A 23,474-nucleotide genomic window follows, 5' to 3' on the forward strand; every position below is an offset into this window, starting at 1 on the left:
AACATGTGAGGTTCAGATTCAAACTCTCAACTTCATGATTGAATATATATCTCCTAACTTGTTGAGCTATGTTCTGGTTGATGACAACGTTCTAATTTGATTTTACAAAAATATATATAAAAATAATAATAATAACATGAAGGTTTAAATTATAATTAAATTTGAATTCGATATAATTAGATTATTTGAATTAGATCTCATATTTGAATTATGATTTGAAATTATATTAATATAAAATCGGTTATTAGCCTGTAAACCAATACAATGGAATTGTAATTTTCTGTATTTTCTCCCCTCCTTCTCGTGGAAATCTATCTTCTCATTTAGTTGTACTTTACGAAATTTTAGGGATTTAAAAAAAAAAAAGAGAGATTAAAGAGACATCTCTCATAGTAAGTTTGATAATCTCAAATATTTTTTGTAATATTTAATTAAAAAGAAGTGCTAAAAATATTTTACTTTGACTAAGGAAGTTATGGAGTAAATGAGTGTCTCTTTTCCTTAATTATTGGTCTCATTAAAAAGTATTTAGCAAGTAAAATACTAATTTAACTTATAATAAGTATAGCATTAATTAATTTAGTGCTACCCTCTAATACTTTTATGTTTAATATGAATTCTACATCAGAGGCCAACAAGGGCTAGTATGGTCAGAGGGAGAGAATGAATACTTTTTTATGCTTTTAAAATAATAATAATAATAATACTTTTATTTTAAAACTTTTATTGATCGGTTGCTATGGATACCACTCCTCCAATGCCTTTGCCCAATTTTTCCTTGAACCCTAGCAACGAAATCACGTCTCAAATTTAATATGGATGTAGTGTAGACAGGTTACAAATTAAGCACTAACTATGACTTTTTTTTTTTTTCTGAATGGATATATAATATAGTCCATATGAAGAAGGGGAGTGAGAAAAAAGATTAATAATTTGAAAAATTGTTCTATCTCAAAGTGTTAGAGAATAATACGAAATCTGTAGTATATAAATAAGAACAACATTTATCGACTTTTTTGGTGAAATATTTAATCAATTTATGTATGGTTAATAGATCTTATAAGTGACAAAATCTCTATTTTCTACCATTCGAATTCATCTTATTAAGGAATTCAAGAGGAGAACATCACACGGTTTGGGCTCCTAGAATATGGTGCCCTTTAGGCTTTCTATTTGATTGTATTGAAAGGTTCAATGAATTGAGATTTTCCTATTGGGCTAGGTCATTTCGGGACAAGCGGATCATTTATGATGAATAGGATGAGTTTCAACAGAATAATTCGGAGTTCTTGCAAAGTGGAATCGTGCAATACCGAACACGAGATAGATCTTCCAAACAACAAGATTTTTCTCGAATAAGCCAATTCATTTGGTACGGATGGTCTTAGTAGGATTTTCCTATTAGAAGATAAATACTCATAATGCACCTCTTTGTTACGTCAAAATATCATACTCTTCATACTTGACTATTTCGATTCTAAATTAAGTATCGGAACTTGTATGGCAAGAACTACACCGTCTTTAGTGCTCTTCTGTTTTGCAAGTCTTGTCGATCTCGTTTATTCTAGAAGATTGATACCAATTTGACGAAATTTATGGAGGCCAAATTTTTACATCAACCGCATAGACAATATCATAATCATGTTATTTGAAAATATGAAGAGTTCATTGACCGAATCTTTAATGAAATTTTTTTATTTTTGTTGATAATTTTCATTTATAGGATGTTTAAGGGTGTAAGTAGACCACTCACTAGACAATATACCTACTAGATGTAAAGTTTTTTTTTTATCCTAGCAATTCTCTTCTTCTTCTTTTTTTTTTTTTAATATTCATGAGTGTTCGGGCTAGTTTGGGTGCACTTTGACTAATCTCACACGCTAACTGTCTAACCCTATAATATTTAATGTTGCAAAATATATAAGAATTAATTCTTAAGGTAGGTGGTCATAGAGTTTAAACTGATTCCCATGAAGATTGGTAGATGGGTAGGTGTCACTATTTATGCAATATTATTTTTGATATATAAGTAAAGTTGTGAGAATATTTAGAATTGGTAAATGAATAAAGGTATCAAGGGGGTATTAAACTTTACCTTCACCGTCAAACCGAACATAGCTCAAATGATTAAGGCACCTATCTCTAACCAAAAGGTCATGAGTTCGAACTCTCACCCCCACATGTTGTACTAAAAAAAAAAAAAACTTTACATTCACCCTTGTTTATCTCGATAGTAATATAGGTGTAAAAAAATGCATAAGGTTGCATTATAAGGAGCATAAAAGAAAATAGTAACACCCACGTTGTTCTTACCAGAAACCATAAATAATTGTATATGTCTTGATCTATTGAGCTATGTTCAGATTCACAAATATACTTGAAATATAAGAGCATAAATTTGAAAATATTTAAAGACAATACAATGTAACCAATGCTAAATAAATAGAAAGTGCAAAATCTCAAATCATAAAATTTAATGTTAAAAAGAAAAACCAGAAGTTGAAGAAGATAGCTTAAAAAAAACATTAATTTAAGGTCTTAACTAAAATTATCTACTAAAAAGGGGAGGTTCGAATTACATGTTATTGAACAAAAAATGTTAATTGAAATAAAAAAAAAAACAAGTTAGAAATCAGTAATAAATTCATGATGACTTAAGTTAAAGTAGATGATATCCTACTATTTGAAAAATACTGGAGATATCTTTTAACCTGATAGGAAACTACGGTTGTTATCTAAACATATAGCTTAGTAGAAATACACCTCTTATCTTCTCTAAAGTTCATTGACATATGAAACAAAAGCTCTTAAAATATTGTATTTTGTTGCATATTATTCTATTACATTAAGTTCACTAATTTTTTCTAATACAATTAGTAAATGCCTTGTCCATTAGATTACATGTGTATTTTATTGGATGTAGATTATGCAAAGTTTTTGACAACATATTAGAAGAGCAAACATATCCCACTCAGAAAGATACAACAAGAGATTGCTCTTCAAATGCTATAAAAGGTAAAGATGTAATAGTGTCGGGATGGTTCGGTTTCGAGCAAAAGAAGGAAAACTAATCAATCTTGAAGCATGTTAATTTTATACCCAACTCGGATCAGTCGGGTCAGTTTATTATTATTATTATTTTATGTTCCTCTCCCTTGGGTTTCCATTTTGTGAATTTATGTTGATTATATTATTTTCTTTTTTAAGTAGAAAAAAGAGGTGGAGATTGAAACCCTTAATTTTGGCTTCATATTTGTTTAGTCAATTCTTAATTTCATCCTCAATTTTTTAAATCCCGTATTAAAAATTCTCAATTAAATTATTCTACAAACAGTTTATTAAAATTTGTTAACAAAAAATGTTGATAAATCATTAAATTATTGTTTGTTTTATTAATATATTTAGACATGCGAACATGCTCTTTGAATGTGATTTATGACACATGAAACTTAGTTCGTCCACCGTCAAAATTCCACCCATCAATTAAAAGAATATTTTTTACATTCATGTCCACGTATCTAAATATGTTAATAAAACAACAATTTGACTCGTTCACTTTATATTAATAAATTTCAAAAAAAAAAGTAAAGTCCTACTTGAAAATTTGCATGTACTCAAGAAAAAAGAAAAAATGAAAATTTGTATTACACTTCAGATTTTAAAAGGATGGCAATCCAAATTTTGAAGATTTTAAAAGATTTGAGACCAAGCATATTTAGTCTTTAATATATCGGTAGTTACATTCAATTCCATGCATATTAATTTCAACGTGAACATAACGCAGCGGTATTTGACAGGTTCTCTCTTATATTTAAAAAAATAATAAATACATACTAATTTAAAAATTAGTTGGCGGATTGAACAACAAACGACATGTTCATTGTAACTGAACCAAAATTTCCACGTTCTTCCGATTAAGCAACAAAAAGTTCAATTTTTTTTTTTAAATAATTTTTGTTTTCAACCACCCACCAACAGTGCGAATGGAAGAAGAGAGGAGGGACCCATTGATGGATTCTTCAGAGTACAAATTTTCAAACTTTGCCTTTTGAAATCGAAATTTCACTCCAATTTATAAGCACCTGCTCCAACAATGCCGTCTGTTCATGATTCTACGTCAACGTTGATTCTCCTCTGTTGCTCCACCGCCATTTCCCATGGCGATTTCTCTGCAGATCCCCCGCGTTCCCCATCGCGCAGCCTTCATTTCACCCAGTCCCCTCTCCGCCGCCGGAGCTCTGCCTCTTCGCCTTCGGAAACCCTTTTCCCTCCGGTGCACCGCCGATTCTCCGTCTTCTCCGGGGCCGCTCGATCCCGATTTCGACGCGAAGTTGTTCTGGAAGAACTGGGCCAGAGGTGAAAACTACAACCGGAAAGGGTTTGGGCACAAGGAGGAGACTATGAAGCTCATGAACAGCGAGTTCACGAGTGAGTTTTCTTGTATTCGATTGTACCAATATCGTGATGGTTTTAAACGATTTCTGTGTTGAATGGCTCAGGTGAAGTTATAAATACTCTGAATGAAAATGGGAACGAGTTCACTTGGGGAAATGTTACTGTGAAATTGGCTCGTGCTTATGGCTTCTGCTATGGAGTTGAGCGAGCTGTGCAGATTGCTTTCGAAGCGAGGAAACAGTTTCCGAGTAGAACCATTTGGATTACCAATGAAATCATTCACAACCCCACTGTTAACAAGGTCCTCTGAACTTTTCTTGCCTTTACCATTACTATTTCATTAGCTGGATTCCACAGAAATTATAGTGTATACCACTTCCTGTTCATATTTAGCTACAATTACTATCATATTTAGCTCGAGACTCGCATAACTTTAAAATTCAAAGACATGGTTATGAAAGAATGATCTCAGATAACATACTCTTTCTTTTTGTGTTGTTTTGTTCTGTTTTGCATTTATGGTTGTGTTGTAGCCGAAAACATGATGTGTTGTACCTGAAATGAGATATCATTTGGTAACTCTTTGGACGATTCTATGAGTACAGCGTTTGGGGGAGATGGGAGTGCATTACATTCCTCTAGAGGAAAGAAAGAAACAGTTCGATGTCGTTAATCCTGGCGATGTTGTGATTTTGCCTGCCTTTGGAGCTGCAGTCGACGAAATGCTTGTTTTGAAAGATAAAAATGTCCAGATTGTTGACACAACTTGCCCATGGGTTTCCAAGGTAAGCTTGTCATTTACTTGTCCTTCACAGTTCTCTCCTCAGAAGGAAAGACATCCTTGTACTGTATGCTGTCTTCTTTCGTTCTTTTTTCCTTTTGGTAAATGTTCCACTTAGTAACATTATGCAGCTGTTGATGCTTAGATTATACTGCACTTCTTTCGTGTAGGTTTGGAACGTTGTTGACAAACACAAAAAAAGGGAATACACGTCAATAATTCATGGTAAATATCGGCATGAAGAAACCATAGCAACTGCTTCTTTCGCTGGAAAGTACATCATTGTGAAAAACATGGCAGAGGTACATCCTTGGCAGTCTTGTCCCTTTTCTAACATTTCAAACTCTTGGCACATAGCATAAGCAAGCATTATAAGAGTAAAAGTTTGAACATGGGTCAGGCAACATATGTAAGCGACTTTATTCTCGGGGTTGAACGTAATGGATCAATCTTAACTAAAGAAGAATTTTTGAAGGTACAACCTTTTATTTTAGCTATTTACTTAACTGATTATGCTTAATATTTTACAACATCATGCGCGATACGAGTCAAGTTTCTGGCTTGTTTGTAGAAATTTGAGTCTGCTGTTTCGAGAGGATTTGATCCAGATTATGATCTTATAAAAGTTGGCATTGCCAATCAGACCACAATGCTCAAAGGAGAAACAGAAGAGATTGGTTAGTATTTAGAGCTATTGAATGCTATATCAAATCATTGTTTATCGACAAGCTTGTATTCTTGTGGATTATTGATTTTGTGATTCTGTTAACAGGAAAATTGATAGAGAGAACTATGATGCGTAAGTATGGAGTTGAAAATGTCAATGAGCACTTCGTTAGTTTCAATACGATCTGCGACGCTACTCAAGTAAGTACCGTTCTTTTTGTAACGTATAGCTTATCGGAAGGGAATCTTTACAAAAACTCCCACCATCTTAATTGGCTCATTTTCATATTAAGAAACTTATAGATGAAGGGAAGGTTTCCATTATGGATATGTTAAGAGTGCAGCTATGAAGTCCTATGTAATAATGCATAAGATGATAGGTTTATATGGACAATATCTCCATTAATGTCAAGTCTTTTGGGTTTAGTACAAAAGTCGATTAATCTAAACTTTAGACCTAAAATAGACAATATCATATTGATGAGAGTCGTGCTCGCAGTATCTACTCATGTAGTGGTTCTATAGTCCCATCCCGCCATGGTGTGGTCAACCTGAAACCCCAACGGGCACTACGCCACACGAAATTCGTGTGGATCAAGACTAGAATTAGGACAATAATCATTGATTAGTTCCTCTTTGTGTACGTTATGAATAGTGTACTAATACTCCAGAAAGCCCATGATAAAGACTAGAGACATTATCTTCCATCCTCAAGAGCGCCAAGATGCAATGTACCAGCTGGTGGAGGAAGATATGGATCTCATGTTAGTTGTTGGTGGATGGAACTCAAGCAACACCTCTCATCTTCAAGAGATTGCCGAGGCTCGAGGAATCCCGTCATATTGGATCGACAGCGAGCAGCGAATAGGTCCAGGAAACTCAATATCATACAAGCTCATTGTAAGTCTGAATTCAGAGCGTTGATTCAAACATCCTACCTGCCATCTTTTTCCTCTTTCCAACTCGTGTTTACTCGTTTAATCCTACGACAGTACGGGGAGCTGGCCGAGAAAGAAAACTGGCTACCTGATGGTCATGTCACCATTGGAGTGACCTCCGGTGCCTCCACACCAGATAAGGTTAGTGAAAAGTTAACTGTAAAAACCTTGGAATGTTCAATGTGACTGAAAACTGTGAATCTGCCATTTTCATTTGACATTTAACATTTTTGTCAAATGGGTTGAATTTTTAGGTTGTTGAAAATGTTCTTAAGAAGGTTTTTGACGTCAAAGGGGAAGGAACTGTGCAACTTGCATAGCTTGGATTAAAGCAAACTACAGAGTACAAAGTTACTGAACCTTTTTATTCTCTCTTTTTTTTTTTGGTTTTGTTATATGGTATAGCTTGGTAGTATGTTTGCTATATTATATATGTAATATATGAAAGATCGTGACAAAATGGACTTGGAATATTATCGTGTAAAATAATTTCAGTGTTCGTCAAATTAAATATCTTGAAGTCAACTCAAGTATAGTTCTTAAGACATATATGGTTAATAAAAAAAGTCATAGAATCGATTCTTTCCCCTCCTGGAATGGAAAGGTAGAGAAATCTTTACAGGAAAAAAAAAGAGAGGAAAAAAAAAAAGAATATGGAACCTCTCTATTTGTTATTTCTTGTTTGTCAAGAAAGAAAAATAAAAATGTATTTTGTAATTGCTTCTTTTTTCTTTATTGAAAAAAGAAAAAAAAGGTGTGTTGGTAATTTTTCCCCTTAATCTACAAATTTTAAATTAAAAAAATTAAATTTAAATTTTCATTTTTTTACTCCCTGGACTTCTTAGAATCAAATTTAACCGACCCAAAGATACAATTTTTTTTTGTTTAAATATTAGTTTTGTCCTTATATTTTTTGGCGTTAGTTAGTTATAGTTTATACACTTTTAACTTTTTGTTCATGTACTATCAATATCAATATTTTAGCATGATAGTTTTCTCTAAATTTTTTGAAATATAGTTATAAATTTGTATTTAGATATTTTTATTGTGTTAAATTTTTGTAAATAAGACCATTTTGAAAATATATGAATTAAAATGAACAAAATATTGTAAGTTCATTGACCAAGATTAATTACAGCTGAAAATACATGGATCAAGATGTGGTTTAAACTATATATATATATATTTTTTTTTGTGTAAAAAAGAAATAGAACATTAAGACATAAACGGAGGTAATTACGAGAGAGGATCAAACATTATTCACATGAATAGGGAACTAAAACAAAAGATGTATGTAAATTGTAATTACATTTTTCCTTCCTAAAAAAAATAAAAAATTAATAAATAAATTAGGATGATTTATTTATAATCCTCTGCAAAACCACAGTTCTTGCCCCAGTAATATCTCTGCTACACAAATCGGCCTGGGCCCCCAATTCCTCAACGCTCTTCATCAGCGCTCCCACTTTCTTCTTCATCTCCTCCACCGCGACCTTCACAGCTTCCTCTCTAATGGCGAATTCCGCATTCTCCACCATCGCCTCCATCTCCATCTCCACCCTCTCCATCACAATCCGGATGTTCTCCATCTCTTTGATGGCTACGAACGTCCCCATGGCCATCGAATTCACCACTTCTTTCTGCCCTTTCACTGCGTTCTCGTAGCTCCTCCATACGGAGTCCATCCACTTCCCCATCGATCCGAGCGGAATCGAGGACGCTGCTGAGAGCGCCGCCGCGACTGGCGGCGCTGCCATGACCGCCGCCACCACCGAGCAGATCAGCACGGCGGCCAATGTCGCCACGAATATCACGCTCGAGAGCTTCCTCCAGGTGTGGATCGACTTCAGCTTCTTGTCCAGTTTGTTTTTCCTTTGCTGAAGCTTCTCCAGCATCACCTGAAGAAACAATATGAACTAAATTGTTTAATTTACTGTGACCATTTTTGTTTAATTATAATAGTGGTGGTGGTTTAACGTTACCGTTTGGTGTTTAGAAACAGAGTGGAAGATGGCGAAGAACTCCTGGGTGAAAGGGTCGCCGCCATGGGCCTTGAAATTCTTCAATTCCTGCAAAGTTTTGGCGAATTGTTTGCTCCCGGGTCGCGATTCCTCCTCCTCGAACTGCTTGAGCGCCATTAGAATCATCAATTGGGAGTCGCGAGCTCGCTTGAGGCACTTTTGGAGAGCGGTGCAGAAATCTAGGGTTTGGAGGCTGTTTTCGAAGTACTCTTCGACGAGGTCGAACAGCTCCCGGTTGTTCCAAATGTCGTTTCGGCACTGCAGTATGACTCGAACCACCTCCTGGTTCATGTCGAGCAGGCACTCGGTGACCTGCTTGAGGGAGTCGAAGGAGAGGGCTCGGACTTGGACGCCGCCGCCGTGGGCCAGTGTGGTGAGCACTTGGTTCGCCCGGGCCTGGAGGGCTGCGTCGAAGGACCGGACGTCGGCGTCGGCGCGGCACGCGGCTGAGTAGGAGCTGAGGTCTTTTGCGGCCAGATTGACGGCGGAGGCGGCGGTCTTTTTGGTGGCGTGGTTTCCCATTGGTATTGGAAGGGTTTAATTGAAACAGGGGGAAGTTGAAGTGAAAGAGAGATGGAGGAAACAGAGAATGGGAAGAATTTATGAACCGTTTAAGAAGCGAAGAAGAAGAAGAAGAATGAAGAAGGAAGAAGGGGAGTTGAGAATGGCTTGCACGCATCAGAAAAATGGGAGGGAAAAGAGAAGGCCATGGCTGCCATGAATTCTCTCTCTTGCATCACCATACATGATACATTCAAACACAACTTTTATGTCAATTCGAGTTTGAACCATGAGACGTGCTATGTCCACATAATCGACATTTTTCATGGAGGACAAAGAAAATCGACAAAATATGAACGGTTACTAATGTATACATAATATTAATATTAATTATTTTTAACTAATTTTGTTTATTTGTTAAGTTAAACATTTTATACGATTTTTTAATTTTGGGCAAAATATATTTTTGATCCCTGAGATTTGAGGTAGGTGTCTACTTAGTCCCGAACACTTTTGGTTCCTGAGGTTTAAGGTAGTTGTCTAATTGGCCTCTGAAAATGTACACAATTAGATGTCGACTTGGTCCCTGAAGTTTTAAAATGAACATTTATGGTCCTTGGAGTTTGAGAAATAGTTATAGATGGTCCCTAATTTTTTTTAGTGTTATTAACTAATATTAAAATGACGTGACAAATTGCAATTAAATTATTTATTGTAGTTGATGATGTGGCAGATAATATATGTCTGGTATGAATGGCGGACAGCGACAAAGACTTGATGGTCGTCGGAAAAGAGAGAGGAAGAGATGAGGGAGAAAGTACCATCACCTACACATATATTATTTAATTAATATAATTTATCATGTCAACAACTATAATAAATAATTTAATTGAAATTTGTCATGTCATTTGAAACTTCAGGGATCAACTAGACACCTACCTCAAGACCAAAAGTTTTCATTTTGAAACTTCATGATTAAATAGACACATATCTCAAACCTCATGGACCAAAAATGTATTTTGCCTTTTAATTTTTTTAACTTTTTACAGAAATATCTTCGACATTTTATCGATATTTCCATGAAATTGAGATCTTGACATTTCCATCGACATCTACATTTAAACCTTCGTCTAAACTGGTGGATAAGTGCTCATTTGATAATGTTTTCTTATTTTTCATCCAATTTTCTTAAGCCACCATTTATGTTTTTCTTTCTTTTTTAGAGCATCCTTATAACAATTTTAGAAACATACAAAAACAAATTGTTTATTTATTCATAGATGTTGGAGCAATGTAATTCATTTTTATTTATTAAAAATGAAGAAAAAGATAATAGATACAAGAATGTTACAAATTTTATACACACAAAAGTTCTTTAACAAAAACGTATAGCCACATATTAAAATTTAGTGGGTAAAATATCATACTAAAATTATAATAAAAATAGCTAAAAACAAAAATAAAATATTTAAAATGGTCACATATATGTTTTAAAAGTATTAGAATAAAAAATAAACTGACACGAAAACATGAGGACTAATAATTTATTAAGTGCTCGTATTTCATAAAATATAATTTTTCTTTCAATTGGTAAAATGAAAAATAGGAAAAACGTTTATAATAGATTTGTTAAATAAAATTAAGAGACTCTAAATCTTACATTATAATTATGTCTTCATATGTAAATAACATCTGCTGGAATAGCTCAGTTGGTTAGAGCGTGTGGCTGTTAACCACAAGGTCGGAGGTTCAAACCCTCCTTCTAGCGTTTTCCTATTTTTATTTTATTTTCCCTCCGTTTAATTCCCGTTTTTATACATTACATCGATTTTAGAGACAATTTTAGTTGATAAATTCAAGTTAATTATTCTTACAGTTATTTTTAAATTGTATTGTGCTAAAATATTTTTGAAATACCATTTTCTTTATTTTTATTTTCTAATTAATCCTAATATATTATTTATCTTTAGCTAAACTCTCTTACAATTAAAAATGAAATACCATTTTTTTCCTTTTTTCTAATTAATGTTAATATATTGTTTATCTTTAACTAAACATTCTACAAAATAATTAAAAGTTAATTTGAGACAAATAATGTTTGCTAAAAAACAAAAAACCATTTTTTCTCTAATTAGTGTTAGTATATTAATTTATCTTTAAACTAAATTTTCTAAAAAGAATAAAAATAAAAAAATATATGAGACGTTTCTGGGGCGACACGATGGTAAGGACATGAGGCCTTGTGGTATCATCTACCCTGCGATTTTGTGTTTGAATTTTTTGCCGGTCAAAGTATTGTTCAATCCAAACAATACATATTTGTTTAGAATATTATATCACAAATAGGGGTAAAGTTTTAAAAATGTCTTAACCATCCCGGTAAGTTAAAGTTGACCATTAAAAATACTTCGACCAATATAGGATTTCTAGATCTTACAATGCAATCCACAAAGAATATTTGGAAGTATTTTTTTAGTTATAGAAAATATTATTTACAAATTATACAAATCACACTTTAGTTACCTATTTTTAGAATTTACAAAAATATTTATTTTAAAAAAAATTACAAAAATATGTTGAAACTAAGTTCAGGGCTCTATATTGCTGGGAAAAGCTACAAATGAAATATTGGAAATGCTTTGAACTTGATCACAATTTTTCGAGCCATTTATTAATGTTGGATTGCTTAAACTAATGTGAAAATCAGAACAAATCTAATTAATTAAAGAAATATTGAGTGAGAAACTCCAATACACTTTAATAAAGAAGAAATTGCAAGTCATGTAACATTATTGCAAATATTTAAATAACTATAATAAAGCAACGCATGCTTAAAACTGAATTAAGATAATCATTTTATAAAATTTCATCATGATCTTGAAGAAGACAGAATATTTAAAAACAAATTGCATTTGTAAACCATTTGGAACTTGTCTTAAACAATGTCAGTTTTGCTTTTTATTCCAAATTAGATAAATTCTTATGACATTTGCATATTAATATAACTTTTAATCACTTATACTTTCACGACACTGAGACGACAATGGTTACGAAAAATTTTAAAAACGTGACCGATGAAATTGAAGATTTAAGATCAACATCATCAAGGTGATTATGGATTTGGAGGGTAAAATTTTAATTTTCATTTAAACAACGAATCCACAATTTAAGATATTGAAGACGTGATATGCCAATGAAACAAGCAACAACAGAGGGCGAAAAAAAAGTAATTATTAATGTGATTGCAACATATACATAATAGAGAAATTCTCTTGTTTTTCTAATCATGCATCGAAAAGTCATAAAAGTAATTGTCACGTGAAATAATTTCTAGCTTTAAATTATTGGTTTATAGGGAAAGATATCTATTTAAATTTCTTCTGGTTAACCAATAAAAAAACCCATCAGACAAACAATAATATTTCGGTCACTTTGAACTTTGAATCTCTTGGGAACCAAGAAGTTTAAAGGCTCGGCATTCTTGTAAATATAATGCCTAAAATGTAGGCGTGTGGACAATCGTTAAACATGTATGTTTTAAGTTTCGAGAGTTAAATTTCGATGTCGTTAAAAATTAAATATCGAGATCACTATTTTATAATGATATAGTTGAAAATGTAAATGAAATATTGATGTTTATAATATTATTTTTAAAAATTATAAATATACTTTGAACTAATAAATAAAGGTTTCACAAAGTTTAAATGAGAGAGACCGTTTAGCCAAAACATATGTTTTTGTCTGGATTGTTGGGGTGTTTTTTAAAATTTAATCTCTATATATTTAAAAGTTTGAATTTAAGTTATACATGTTTTTAGTATTTTTCAATTATACCATTGAAAAAACAAAATAATATTTAAACCATTTTAATATATACCCTACATTTCTAATGTTGCATTTGTTTTTAATAATAATAATAATAATAAAAACCTCGAGTGACGTAAGCATCGGCGAATCATCTTTGTTGCCAATTTGGGGAATCATTTATTGCCAAACTTTTCCTAATTATATATTCTTCCTCACCAATACCTAATCGCCACGTGTCGACACCTTCACCTCTTTTTCTTTCTTTTTTTTTTTATTATTATCATATCCTTGTACTTAAAATACCATTTAAATTGTTGAGATTTTTTTGTCTTATATTTATTTTTTGAAAATCACCTCCAAATAAAATTCCAATTCTGAAATATTAGAAAAATTAAAAAGAACATTTCTTTATGTTCTCCACGTATTTATATCACGTGAGAAGAAAATTAATCAACTTCATCAGAATTCCTATAAAATAATTCAAATTCTAAAAAATAAAAGAAAAGAAAATTTGTATGCTATAAAATCTTTTTTTTTTCTTCCTACAAGTATATCGCAATTTCTCATTTATGGGGGAGAAAATATAGAAAAGGAAAACTACATGCTATAAAATCTTTATTTTCGATAATTTCTTATAATTACTAGATAAGATCCTAATTACCTTGTTTGAGATGGTAGGTTGGATCCCACTCCATAATTATTCAGTTCCAAAAAAAAAAATTTATACGAGAAGATTTTAGTCTACCTATTTACATTCTTATAAATAGAAGGTTCGATAGAGTGACAATCAATATCTTAAAAATACCATAAAAATACTGAAGGAGGTTTGTAATATTAACAAAGTACCATCAATGTGAATATAAATACAAATAATAAAAATGAGTTTAAATATTTTTGTCTCTATAATTTTAGGTATTTTTCTTACTTTTCTCTCCGCTGTTTAAAAAGTTTCAATTTATAATATTTTTCAATTATATCATTTTTTCCCATGGATGTTAAAATTAGCTTATGACAAATTTGCTCCATGATATTATAACTAAATGAAAATGAAAGAACATTTTAACTCTTATTATTGTGGAGGCGATTTTCGATGAGGATCCTTCTTTCTCGCTAGTTTTTGTGATGGCAGACGGTGGTCGAGTGTTGAGGATCTCCCCATTGGATGTTGATAATACTGTTGCGGTAGACAAAATCAAAAGCAACATTGTTCTGTATAGTTTGTGGCTTCATCAAATGGGCATTTTGAAGAGTTATCAGACACAGAATTAGAGAGGGCACCCACCTACGATTTCTTAAGATGACTCTTCATCTTCGTTACATCTTGGTTCGGAGAACTGCCATGGTCTAGAGGTAAGGGTGACAGAGCACAAGGTGGGCGACAACAGAGGTGCAACAACGATCCACTCGAATACTATTTTAAAATCTGTGAAGGCTATCAATCTTAATTGCATTAAGATCTGCACCAAAATGATTTGGAGAATTTGTCTAATCTTTTCTTACTTGTTATGATAGAGAATAAAGCAAGTCGAATCTTTTCTTACTTGTTATGATAGAGAATAAAGCAAGTCGAATGTGGATGGATGAGGTTAAAAAGAACAAATTTATATAGGTATCTTACACCTTGTATACCAATAATTTAAAATGAGAAATTATTTCAAGTGGCGATAAAGTTCGAAGTTCGATCTTCCGTATCGTATCTCCAAATTGTTCGTACTATTGCACAATAAGAACTTTTCAAATGCTTAGAAGAATAAATTGAATTGAAATTAAGATACTGATTGAAGGTCTTCTCCTTTGAGTCAGATAGATTTACCATGCTTAAGTCCATTTTTTATCCATTTTTACTCAAAATTTTCAATTTGATCGAATTGCATCCTAGACTTGAATAAATATTGCAATCGTTTTTTGCTTCTAATAAATTATAAAACCTACATTTAGGATGAAATTGATAAGGCAGAAACAAAAACGATAAATTTTAATTTTTAAATTTTGCTAGAGTTGTTGAATGATTAATTTTGTACGAAGTTGATTTTCATAGAGTTAGCTAGTTTTTTTTAGTTTTTTACTTTTTCTTTTGTTAAAATTAGCTTAAATATAATTTTAAAAACAACAATAAAAATCAATTTTATGCAAAATTTGTAATTAAAAAAAAAACCAAAAGTTAATAACAATTTTTAAAATATATTAAATTTATACTATTTAGCGAAATTTCTATCTATGCTAATACATAATATCGCAAATCTAATACATATATTAACTATTGGGAAAAAAAAAAAAAACTAAAATCTCCACATGCATTGTACATAGAATAATCTAAAGTTAAAACAAAAGCTGCTCTCTCAACAAAATTGTCATTTTCTCTATATTAATCACTAAGGCTAAAGTATCCATAATTATAACAGCAGCATTCAAAAATTAAAATATGGAAAAAGAGGTAGAGCTCAAATAAAAATTCAAAATCAGAAAAACTAAGCTCTGCATCCTTACATTGATTGAGTTTGTTTGGATCTGCATGGTTGCTTACTTGTTGTATAGGTGAACAACGGTGAAGACGAAGAAGCCAGCCATCTGCACAACAATCCAATCCAATTCTTATGATTTACCAATTCTAAAACATTAACAACTTGGAAGATCAATCAAGTAAAAGAAAAAACTTTCTGATGATGAGCTTATTTACACTCAATTTCTTTGTTCATTGCAATCTACTTTTTTACAAACGTTATCTAAAACTGGGTTGAGAATTCAAAAGTGGTTTTTGAAAAAGTGAAAGCAGTTAAATAAGTCTAATTTAAAAAAACTAATGACAAAAATCAGTATCAAATAGAGTCTAAACGGTCCATAATGGGATGAGAGTGCAATTTCCAACTCAGGAAATGTTTCAATCTATAGGTTGGTCACTTGGACAAAATCAAAGGCTTACTCCTCGAAAAGACGCATAAAAAGAGTCGTACCATTGAAAATGTTGCTCCATAGTATGGATAAGCCGTAGGAATAAATCTTTCATATTCATTGTGCCTAAAGGGGCGCACTGGAATCTGCAACATAAGAATGTTCAAGAAATGGGGATGGTAAATAACTGAAGAATGAAATATTCATGATGTTAAGTGAAAATATGCACAGACAACACTTTCTGCCTTCTCGGCTGGACCTCGGGTTGAAATAGAAATATCTTTAAGCACCAGATGTTTTGTATAGCACTATTGATAGGCCACTTTCTGACTAAAAGTAAACAGAAAGTAGATGCATTGACTCCTATCGCCAAATGTCCATGAATAGCATTACAGGCAAAAGCAGGTCATGGACAAATATAATTCAAATTGCATATTGTTCTTGCAGGATTGGAGAATTTTTAATATACCCAAATCAAATTATTGAACTAATAAGCCTCAGCTGCATCGAAGTAAGCTCATTGCATTTCTCTACAGAACTGCTGAATTACATCCTACACACGGAGCAATTGATGCAATTTCCAGAAAATTTCATAGTAATTAACAAACAAGCCGAAAATGAAAGACTTCACCCAGGCGCAGGGCACACTAATGTGAATGCCTGAGTGAGGTTGCCTAACATTAAGAAGATGCTAACGGTGTTCAATGCATTGAAGCCTACGTGTAAATTTGAAAATAGTGATCAAGTTCCATCCTAAACCGCAGTAATGGACACAATTTCCAGAACTGATGGACGCAAAAGAAACGGTGGCAAAAGCTATAATGCGAACTATCAACTTCCACATTCCCTCATAAGCCATATTTAATATGCATCAAGATAAACTCAACATTACCTGCTTTGATAGAGATAAGGTAGTGTAGCCAAGTTTTTGATACTCAACCTTGAACTGGAACACTCCATATACATCTGGAACTTTAAAGGCTGTATGATAAAGACCCTACAAGAAAAAGTTGCTATAAATATACAGGTTCAATCAAATCCATAGATAAGATCAAATAAAAAACAATCATAGAAATGAAATTCCTACCTTGTTGTCGGTCGATAAAGTTTTCAAAACATAGGGGCTCATCATGTAAAACTGCACCTGAACGTCATCAGTCACATATGGCTCCCATGCCTTACCAGACCACTCGTAAATCTCAACTGAATATTCCTTTAGACAGAATCCAAAGGTCAGAATAATTCAAATATTTCCATTTCCTTGGGTATTTAGCCTTTCTAAAACTAAAGTTACCAATTCATCATTAATCCTGTAAATTGCCGGTTCATTAGTTTCCCCAACTTTGTGGTGCCTAACATTCACAGCCTACAAATACAGGCATCAATTTGTGATGCAGCAGGTTAGAATTAGCAAATACAATCTGATGATAAAATAGATTCATACGAATACAAAATGTCAAAATGTTTACTCAAAGTCATATAAGACAACCAAAAAACTGCCTCACCTTAAGATGACCTCTCTCATGGAAAACCCATTTGCTTAATTCAATTGAAAACTGCTCGTTGCCGGATTTATCATGCCTGCTATCACAACATAACCTCTTAAACAAGTATCTTCAGACTGGGGGGAAATCAATATTTAGAATCCTCTTCATTTACTTTTCTTTAATACGTGCACTTTTGTCATGAAATCACAGATTGCAATAATGCTACGGCACTAACTGTTGTGATAACTGATAACACACTACAAACGTTACTAATAGTCTCTGTCATGAGTAATGAAATTTAAGAGTAAAAATCAACAAATTTCCCACAATATTCTCACTAGCAAGTCTGCTTATAGCATCCAGTTTCTCTTTATGAGAGAAAAAAAATTGAGACAAGGGAAGGATGATTCCACCCAAGAGCTAGAAAGGTTACAAAAATACTTCACAGTTGTCTGTGATAGAAAAAGAGTTATGAAAAAAATGCACCCTATTTCACGTGCAGTTTAGGAAGGAGGAAATGTTTCACGTGCAGTTTAGGAGTACAAAATAATTTTCACACAACTCTTTCTTAATTGTACTGTAGAAGCTTATAATTTTTAATCGCCTAGAAACGGAAAGAGAACTAATAATCTTCATTTCATATGAATGCTAAATACTAATAATTGCTACCAAGTGAACTAAATTCTTATAAATATTTCCTCAATCAATATTCTTAGCTGTCCAATCTAAGTTACTCCTAGGACCAAACCAACAGTTCATTAATAATTTATGCAGCTTCACAATTGTTTTCTACCATTCACTAGAAGAATTTACTTGTATATATGCTTGCAATTGAAATTTACTAGTGTGTTTGAGATATCATTTTCAAGTTCAGTTTACAAACCAAAGAACAGTGGCCATCAACATCATTGCATATTAAGATGCCATAATGATCATCAACCATGTCAAAGTTGAAAGGAAAGAGAAGGATTGCAGCAATTTAAAAAGGTGATTATAAGTTTCAGCATCCATGACTAGAAACATGTTTATCAAGGTTCAAGAATTTTCACTTACTTGGTTGGACTCCCAGCCTTCTGCACCCCAGATTTGAAAAGTCTACAAGAGGAAAAAGTGTATTTTTAAGAGATCCTGAGATAGCAGAAGAAGAAATAAATTTAATTACTGGTAAAGAAGTTAGTAGCATTCCATACCGATTGCTAAACAAACTCAATGATCCAGAGATCAATATCCGAGCACTGTTTCTTGCCTGCAAAATAGAAAAAACCATTAGTTTCTCTTTCTCTGTCTTTGTCCTCTCTCTCTCTCTCTTTGGTGATAGGAAACATTACATTGTGTGTGTGTGTGTGCGTGACAGAGAGAGAGAGACCCAAAGAATGGCTGGTAAGAAATCGTCCCAAAATCAGAATCCAAAAGAAATAACCCAAGAAAAGAAAGAGAAACTTGGAAGAAAAAAATCTCTCCATCAAGAGTGAACATTCTACAATCTTCTTAGTGTCATTTTCAGAAGATACATCCACAATAACCCCAGTTTATAGTTAGACTTCAAAGAATTAATCCCGAGTTTGGAAGTCAACAAGTCCTTCGGAAGCAAGATAAAAGCTAAGTAAACTAATCAATATATTACAAATTTCCCCTCATCGTGCTTATTCAATAATCTTCATCATTTAGTTTATCAAACTTTATGCTCCATAAACATAGAAACAAACCATCAACAGTGATTCATAGAGAGGAAAGCAGGAACTAAATCAACATTTGACCTGAATGACTGAAACCAAAGAGATAGAAGATCCTGTTAGCTGTGGAGGATTTGATAGCTTGGACTTTGGATTGGCAGAATATGCTGAGGGAGACGCTGAGAGAGCTTTAAGCACCTATATAATAAAAGAAGAGAGCTTGATACATAAAAATGGTCGTGCCAATCCAGAGTTATAGTAGTAACTTCCAGAAGCATTAATTACTATGAAGAAGTTGTAAAATAAACACAATCCAAACATCTTACCAAGCTATTGGCAGGATTTAAAGTATGGCCAATCCCCTGGAAAAGCACAGGAGCCTGTGTGGAACATTCATTCAAATAGTAATTAGAAATAAGCATTCTAACTACAATGACAGTGACAAACACACCAGACTTTGAGTGGTCGAGAAGGGGTCACAAATATCATGCAAAAACAGGTTTAGAGCTAGACACAAAATACAGTTACTACAAATGCATTAATGAATGGTGGTCATCAGTCTCAGAAATTTTGAGCAGCCAAAAGAAACTAATTATGTGAATTATCTATGACTTTTTTTCCATAATCCAACAGGTGCTGGAAAGATAGCCAAGCAAACAGTAACGATATTTTGGTATTTAACAAGAGCCCCAACAAAAAGATGCAATTAAAGGATGAAGACTATTATCTTCCCCCATGATCATCTTTCCAAAATTACTGAAGCATATTACTTGCCTCAATTTTCTGGCTTCCCACAATTACGTTGGACTTGATCAAATTGTCACTGGCAATCAATGTGTGATCTCCCTCAGTCTCTGATACCGCATAGCTGGTGTGGTCAATGACAACAGCAGCTGGATCCTTTGACATAATACTTCTCATATAAGTATAGAAAGTACAGAAAAGCAGCGGAATTAAACAAAACACAATCCGTTTTCTCGTGGAAATGAAAAAAATAATAATTTTTGTTTTTAAAAAATTCTAGTAGAATCTTTATACGCCAAATATAAAAAATTTCTAGATGTCCACATACCTCATCAAAATCAACACCACATTCAGTGGCAATTTCTCGGATCAACTCAGATGCATTAGAATCAGCAGCAAGAATCAGATCATGACCCGAATCGACAAAATCCAGTATAGCAGCAAGATCGACGGATCCTCCAAAACCTACAAACCCCGATGGATGAAAGCGTAAACAATTATCACAATATCAATCCGGTCCATCGCGAGTAATTCCCACAACTTGAGAAGATTTTAACTCAAAATTAACAAATTCCAAGCAATTGATAGGATATACGAACAACTGTAAGAAACCCAAAAATCCAATTGACCCAATGTCTCCGTTCTCCAAACGGTGAATCACAAAAACCAAACCTCCCATTAATTTTCTAACACTAAACCTTCAGAGGAAGAAATGCGTGAAGACTTACGATCAATTGTAGGGGAAAACAAGATCAATGCGTCGTAGAAATAGTGTCCATATCTCTGCAAGGAAATCTTGGGGTCATCGGCAAGCTTGAAATCGAGCTCGAAACCCCGAGACTGGAGGGACTTGAAGAACAAAGAGTGGGAAGACTTGATGGCAAAGTCGTCGAGCAAGACGAGGACTTTGCGATCCGTGGGGTTCTCGGGGGAGAAGGCATAACAGAGAAATGGGAGAAGAGCAATTAGAGCGAAGATGACGATGGGCTTCGCCATTGTTCTAGGGTTTTGGGAAGTGGCACAGTGCGAGAGCGAGATCAGAGATCTCCTTGCAGTCGTTCTGCGATGGAAGTATAGTCTGCGGAAGAATGGAGTATTTGCAGTTTGGCCCTAATTTTAAGTATAATCACGAAAACGCCCCATAGAGGATAAGAATTTGCTAAATGAACCCTGTACTTGCTTAAATCCAAAATTAATCCCTTCCCTAGCCCATTTTGGGGTTTTGTGTGGTCTTTTTAGTTATGTTTTGCAGTTTATTTAACTTTCCATGCGCAACGGTGAAGTCCAGAATTAATAATTTAGCCTCTAAATTGTAATATATAACAATATATACTTTATAGTTTAAATTTTATAACAATTTTATTTTTATGATAAAAAATTCTGTCAAAATTAAAAATTGTTTTTTTTATCATACAGTGATTGTTTTTGTAATTTATAAACACATTTGTTTTTGTAAAAAGAATTTATAAACACATTTGGTATTTCATTAGTTTATCGATCTACATGTATAAGAAACATCTATGAATTTTAATAAAAAAAAATTCACTATATGGACTAAACTGTTATAAATTTTATGCTACATAGACGTAATTGTTACAATACTAAAATTTAGGGACTAAATTATTATCAATTTGAATGTACAAACAACTAAATAATTATAAACTAAATTGTTACACCAAATATTCAACCAACGTATTCATCATATTACTCGATTGATTAAAAGTTTTATATCAATGCTATTTATAATTTATAAATAAATACAGATCTTTGGTATCATCCTCTATACTGAGATATACCATAAGACCAATAAGTTGATTCGAGATCTGGCTATCAACCTCTTGGCCTAAAAAAAGTAATCTTTCTCGATAAAGTCGGTTGATTAGGATAAAATTGTATCCCTTAAGAACCGTACGGGCACCTTTTGATGCATACGGTTCAAAAAAAATAGCGAAAAAAAGAATCAATGTTTAGATTCTATCCTTCTTTAGAGGACTCTTTCTAACTTCTAATGAAGGGGCTTTTTCTTCCCTTCCATTTTTCAAGAATGAAAGTAGAATAGTAATGCGTGTCTTATTTGCACACCATAAGATTTATTTTATATGATAATAATAATCAGATTAATTTTTTTAAATATTCATTATTGAATGATGGTTCTTCTTTTTTTTTTTTCTCATTTTGTGCTCCTGTGTTTGGTTTATACACTTAAAAAAGTTTGTACGTCTACTTTAATTTTTATTCTCATAAAGTTTTGTTATTAGCAGTTTTACTTAAATTTTGGCATGATATTTTTATTGGAGCAATGAGTTATGATTTGACACAATAAGATAATGATTGATATAAAAAATTACTAATTTGGAAAACTAAAGAGAGCAAAATAAAGAAAGGAAATAAAATAAGATTGTACGTGGTCCGTCCGTTAGCACGTCATCCCTACATTACCACAGCAATATAAATAGTAAAAATCTCCCTAACTGACTTGTACATGGATCAACTACTAATAACTTTCGTGAAAGTCCAAAGGTCCAAATATTCTCACTAACGCTTGGTTAAATTTAAAAAAATAATAATAATAATAAACAAGAATATTCTCAAATCAACTATCAACTTAACATCAATTTTAAGGTTATTTCCCGAGATTAGTCGAAATGCAAGCAAATGGTTCTGATCAAAAGAAAAAAAAGAACTTAGTAACAACTTTGGGATGTTGGTTTTAAGTACATTTTTCGACTTGAAAAGAAGAAGAAGAAAGCGAGTGATTGAATAAAACAGTAATATGTAATAACTTTAATTGATCAAGAGTGTAACCATAGATTTAAATTGATACAGATCTATCATACTTGAGAAATAAAAGTTTTGTAAAAGAAAAATAAGCTTCATTAACACCTAGAACAAGCAAATTTCTACATTAGCTAGCTAACGAGGAAAAGAGGATGACCACAAGATGATGAAATTGCTCCTTTCGCCAACTTATGAGCTACAAAATCATCCCCTCTTAACATAATGGAAGTCCATAAATTCGAAATTTCGAGTGAAAGAGAGAATGTTACCGGTCTGCTCAAACTTATAATTTAACATAAATAAAATTCATATTATCCTATCATGATACGTTGAAGGAAAAGAAAAGCAACATATTTTGGTTAGTAAACTTTTCATGTTTATTTGTCCATGAACTTAAAGAAAAAAATATCCGCTCACATAATATTTGTTGCAACCAACGTAAGAAGCTCCAATACATGCGCGTTTTAATACGTTTATACATACACTCGGAGGTACACTATCCATTAAAAATAAAATAAATATAAGGACAAAAATTGATATATTTTAGAAAAAATAGATATATTTTTAAAGACATTTTAAAAGTTTAAAAACTAAACTAAAATAAATATTTAAATATTATTTTGATTCATATATTTATTCATTTTAGTTCTTCAACTTTTAAAATGTCAATTTCGATCAATGTATTTTTAAAAAGTAACCAAATTGGTCTTTATTTTTAATCCCAACACAAATTTTGTACACAATGGAAAATATTGAATATAAATTTATGGTTATATTTCAAGAAATTTAGTGAG

The 23,474-nt window shown here is 32.6% G+C and overlaps 3 protein-coding genes and 1 non-coding gene across 5 annotated transcripts; 2 read left to right on the forward strand and 2 right to left on the reverse strand.

The window, feature by feature from the left end:
• Positions 1 to 4,076: 4,076 nt before the first annotated feature.
• Positions 4,077 to 7,538, forward strand: LOC111017170 (4-hydroxy-3-methylbut-2-enyl diphosphate reductase, chloroplastic). The gene is made up of 10 exons (XM_088120522.1): positions 4,077 to 4,428; positions 4,500 to 4,696; positions 5,001 to 5,180; positions 5,347 to 5,478; positions 5,577 to 5,651; positions 5,748 to 5,853; positions 5,949 to 6,043; positions 6,530 to 6,742; positions 6,835 to 6,921; positions 7,035 to 7,538. Exons 1-10 carry the CDS (start codon positions 4,158 to 4,160, stop codon positions 7,098 to 7,100), a joined length of 1,422 nt encoding a protein of 473 aa, XP_087976648.1. The 5' UTR covers positions 4,077 to 4,157; the 3' UTR covers positions 7,101 to 7,538.
• A 473-nt stretch (positions 7,539 to 8,011) lies between these two features.
• On the reverse strand, positions 8,012 to 9,734 carry LOC111017173 (UPF0496 protein At4g34320). The gene is made up of 2 exons (XM_022292851.2): positions 8,763 to 9,734; positions 8,012 to 8,678 (listed from the first exon to the last, which is right to left on the reverse strand). Exons 1-2 carry the CDS (start codon positions 9,321 to 9,323, stop codon positions 8,130 to 8,132), a joined length of 1,110 nt encoding a protein of 369 aa, XP_022148543.1. The 5' UTR covers positions 9,324 to 9,734; the 3' UTR covers positions 8,012 to 8,129.
• Positions 9,735 to 10,996: 1,262 nt separating this feature from the next.
• TRNAN-GUU (transfer RNA asparagine (anticodon GUU)) lies at positions 10,997 to 11,070 on the forward strand. The gene has a single exon. It is a non-coding gene; the product is annotated as a tRNA-Asn (tRNA).
• A 4,378-nt stretch (positions 11,071 to 15,448) lies between these two features.
• On the reverse strand, positions 15,449 to 20,958 carry DGL1 (dolichyl-diphosphooligosaccharide-protein glycosyltransferase 48kDa subunit family protein). 2 transcript variants are annotated; one of them, XM_022292915.2, is made up of 13 exons: positions 20,631 to 20,958; positions 20,231 to 20,367; positions 19,933 to 20,058; positions 19,485 to 19,538; positions 19,243 to 19,356; positions 18,676 to 18,731; positions 18,539 to 18,580; positions 17,504 to 17,579; positions 17,293 to 17,364; positions 17,086 to 17,211; positions 16,891 to 16,995; positions 16,061 to 16,144; positions 15,449 to 15,677 (listed from the first exon to the last, which is right to left on the reverse strand). In XM_022292915.2, exons 1-13 carry the CDS (start codon positions 20,896 to 20,898, stop codon positions 15,630 to 15,632), a joined length of 1,308 nt encoding a protein of 435 aa, XP_022148607.1. In that variant the 5' UTR covers positions 20,899 to 20,958; the 3' UTR covers positions 15,449 to 15,629. The 2 variants fall into 2 exon arrangements, with proteins under 2 accessions (XP_022148607.1, XP_022148606.1); XM_022292914.2 differs by having other exon boundaries at positions 17,504 to 17,582.
• Between the last annotated feature and the right edge of the window lie 2,516 nt (positions 20,959 to 23,474).

The sequence above is a fragment of the Momordica charantia genome (genome assembly GCF_013281855.1).
Source record: "Momordica charantia cultivar OHB3-1 chromosome 2 unlocalized genomic scaffold, Mcharantia_2.0 BLBB01000002.1, whole genome shotgun sequence".
NCBI classification, from domain to species: Eukaryota; Viridiplantae; Streptophyta; class Magnoliopsida; order Cucurbitales; family Cucurbitaceae; genus Momordica; species Momordica charantia.

Excerpts from the sequence above, each read along its gene's own strand:
- DGL1 (XM_022292914.2), bottom strand. The coding sequence starts at position 20,898 with ATGGCGAAGCCCATCGTCATCTTCGCTCTAATTGCTCTTCTCCCATTT. Across the intron at positions 20,368-20,630 it reads GTTTTCCCCTACAATTGATC|GTTTTGGAGGATCCGTCGAT; the intron begins GTAAGTCTTCAC and ends CGGGGTTTGTAG. Across the intron at positions 17,365-17,503 it reads ATGAGAGAGGTCATCTTAAG|GCTGTGAATGTTAGGCACCA; the intron begins GTGAGGCAGTTT and ends CTGTATTTGTAG.
- LOC111017173 (XM_022292851.2), bottom strand. The coding sequence starts at position 9,323 with ATGGGAAACCACGCCACCAAAAAGACCGCCGCCTCCGCCGTCAATCTG. Across the intron at positions 8,679-8,762 it reads CTGTTTCTAAACACCAAACG|GTGATGCTGGAGAAGCTTCA; the intron begins GTAACGTTAAAC and ends TTGTTTCTTCAG.
- LOC111017170 (XM_088120522.1), top strand. The coding sequence starts at position 4,158 with ATGGCGATTTCTCTGCAGATCCCCCGCGTTCCCCATCGCGCAGCCTTC. Across the intron at positions 5,181-5,346 it reads CTTGCCCATGGGTTTCCAAG|GTTTGGAACGTTGTTGACAA; the intron begins GTAAGCTTGTCA and ends TCTTTCGTGTAG. Across the intron at positions 6,922-7,034 it reads GTGCCTCCACACCAGATAAG|GTTGTTGAAAATGTTCTTAA; the intron begins GTTAGTGAAAAG and ends TTGAATTTTTAG.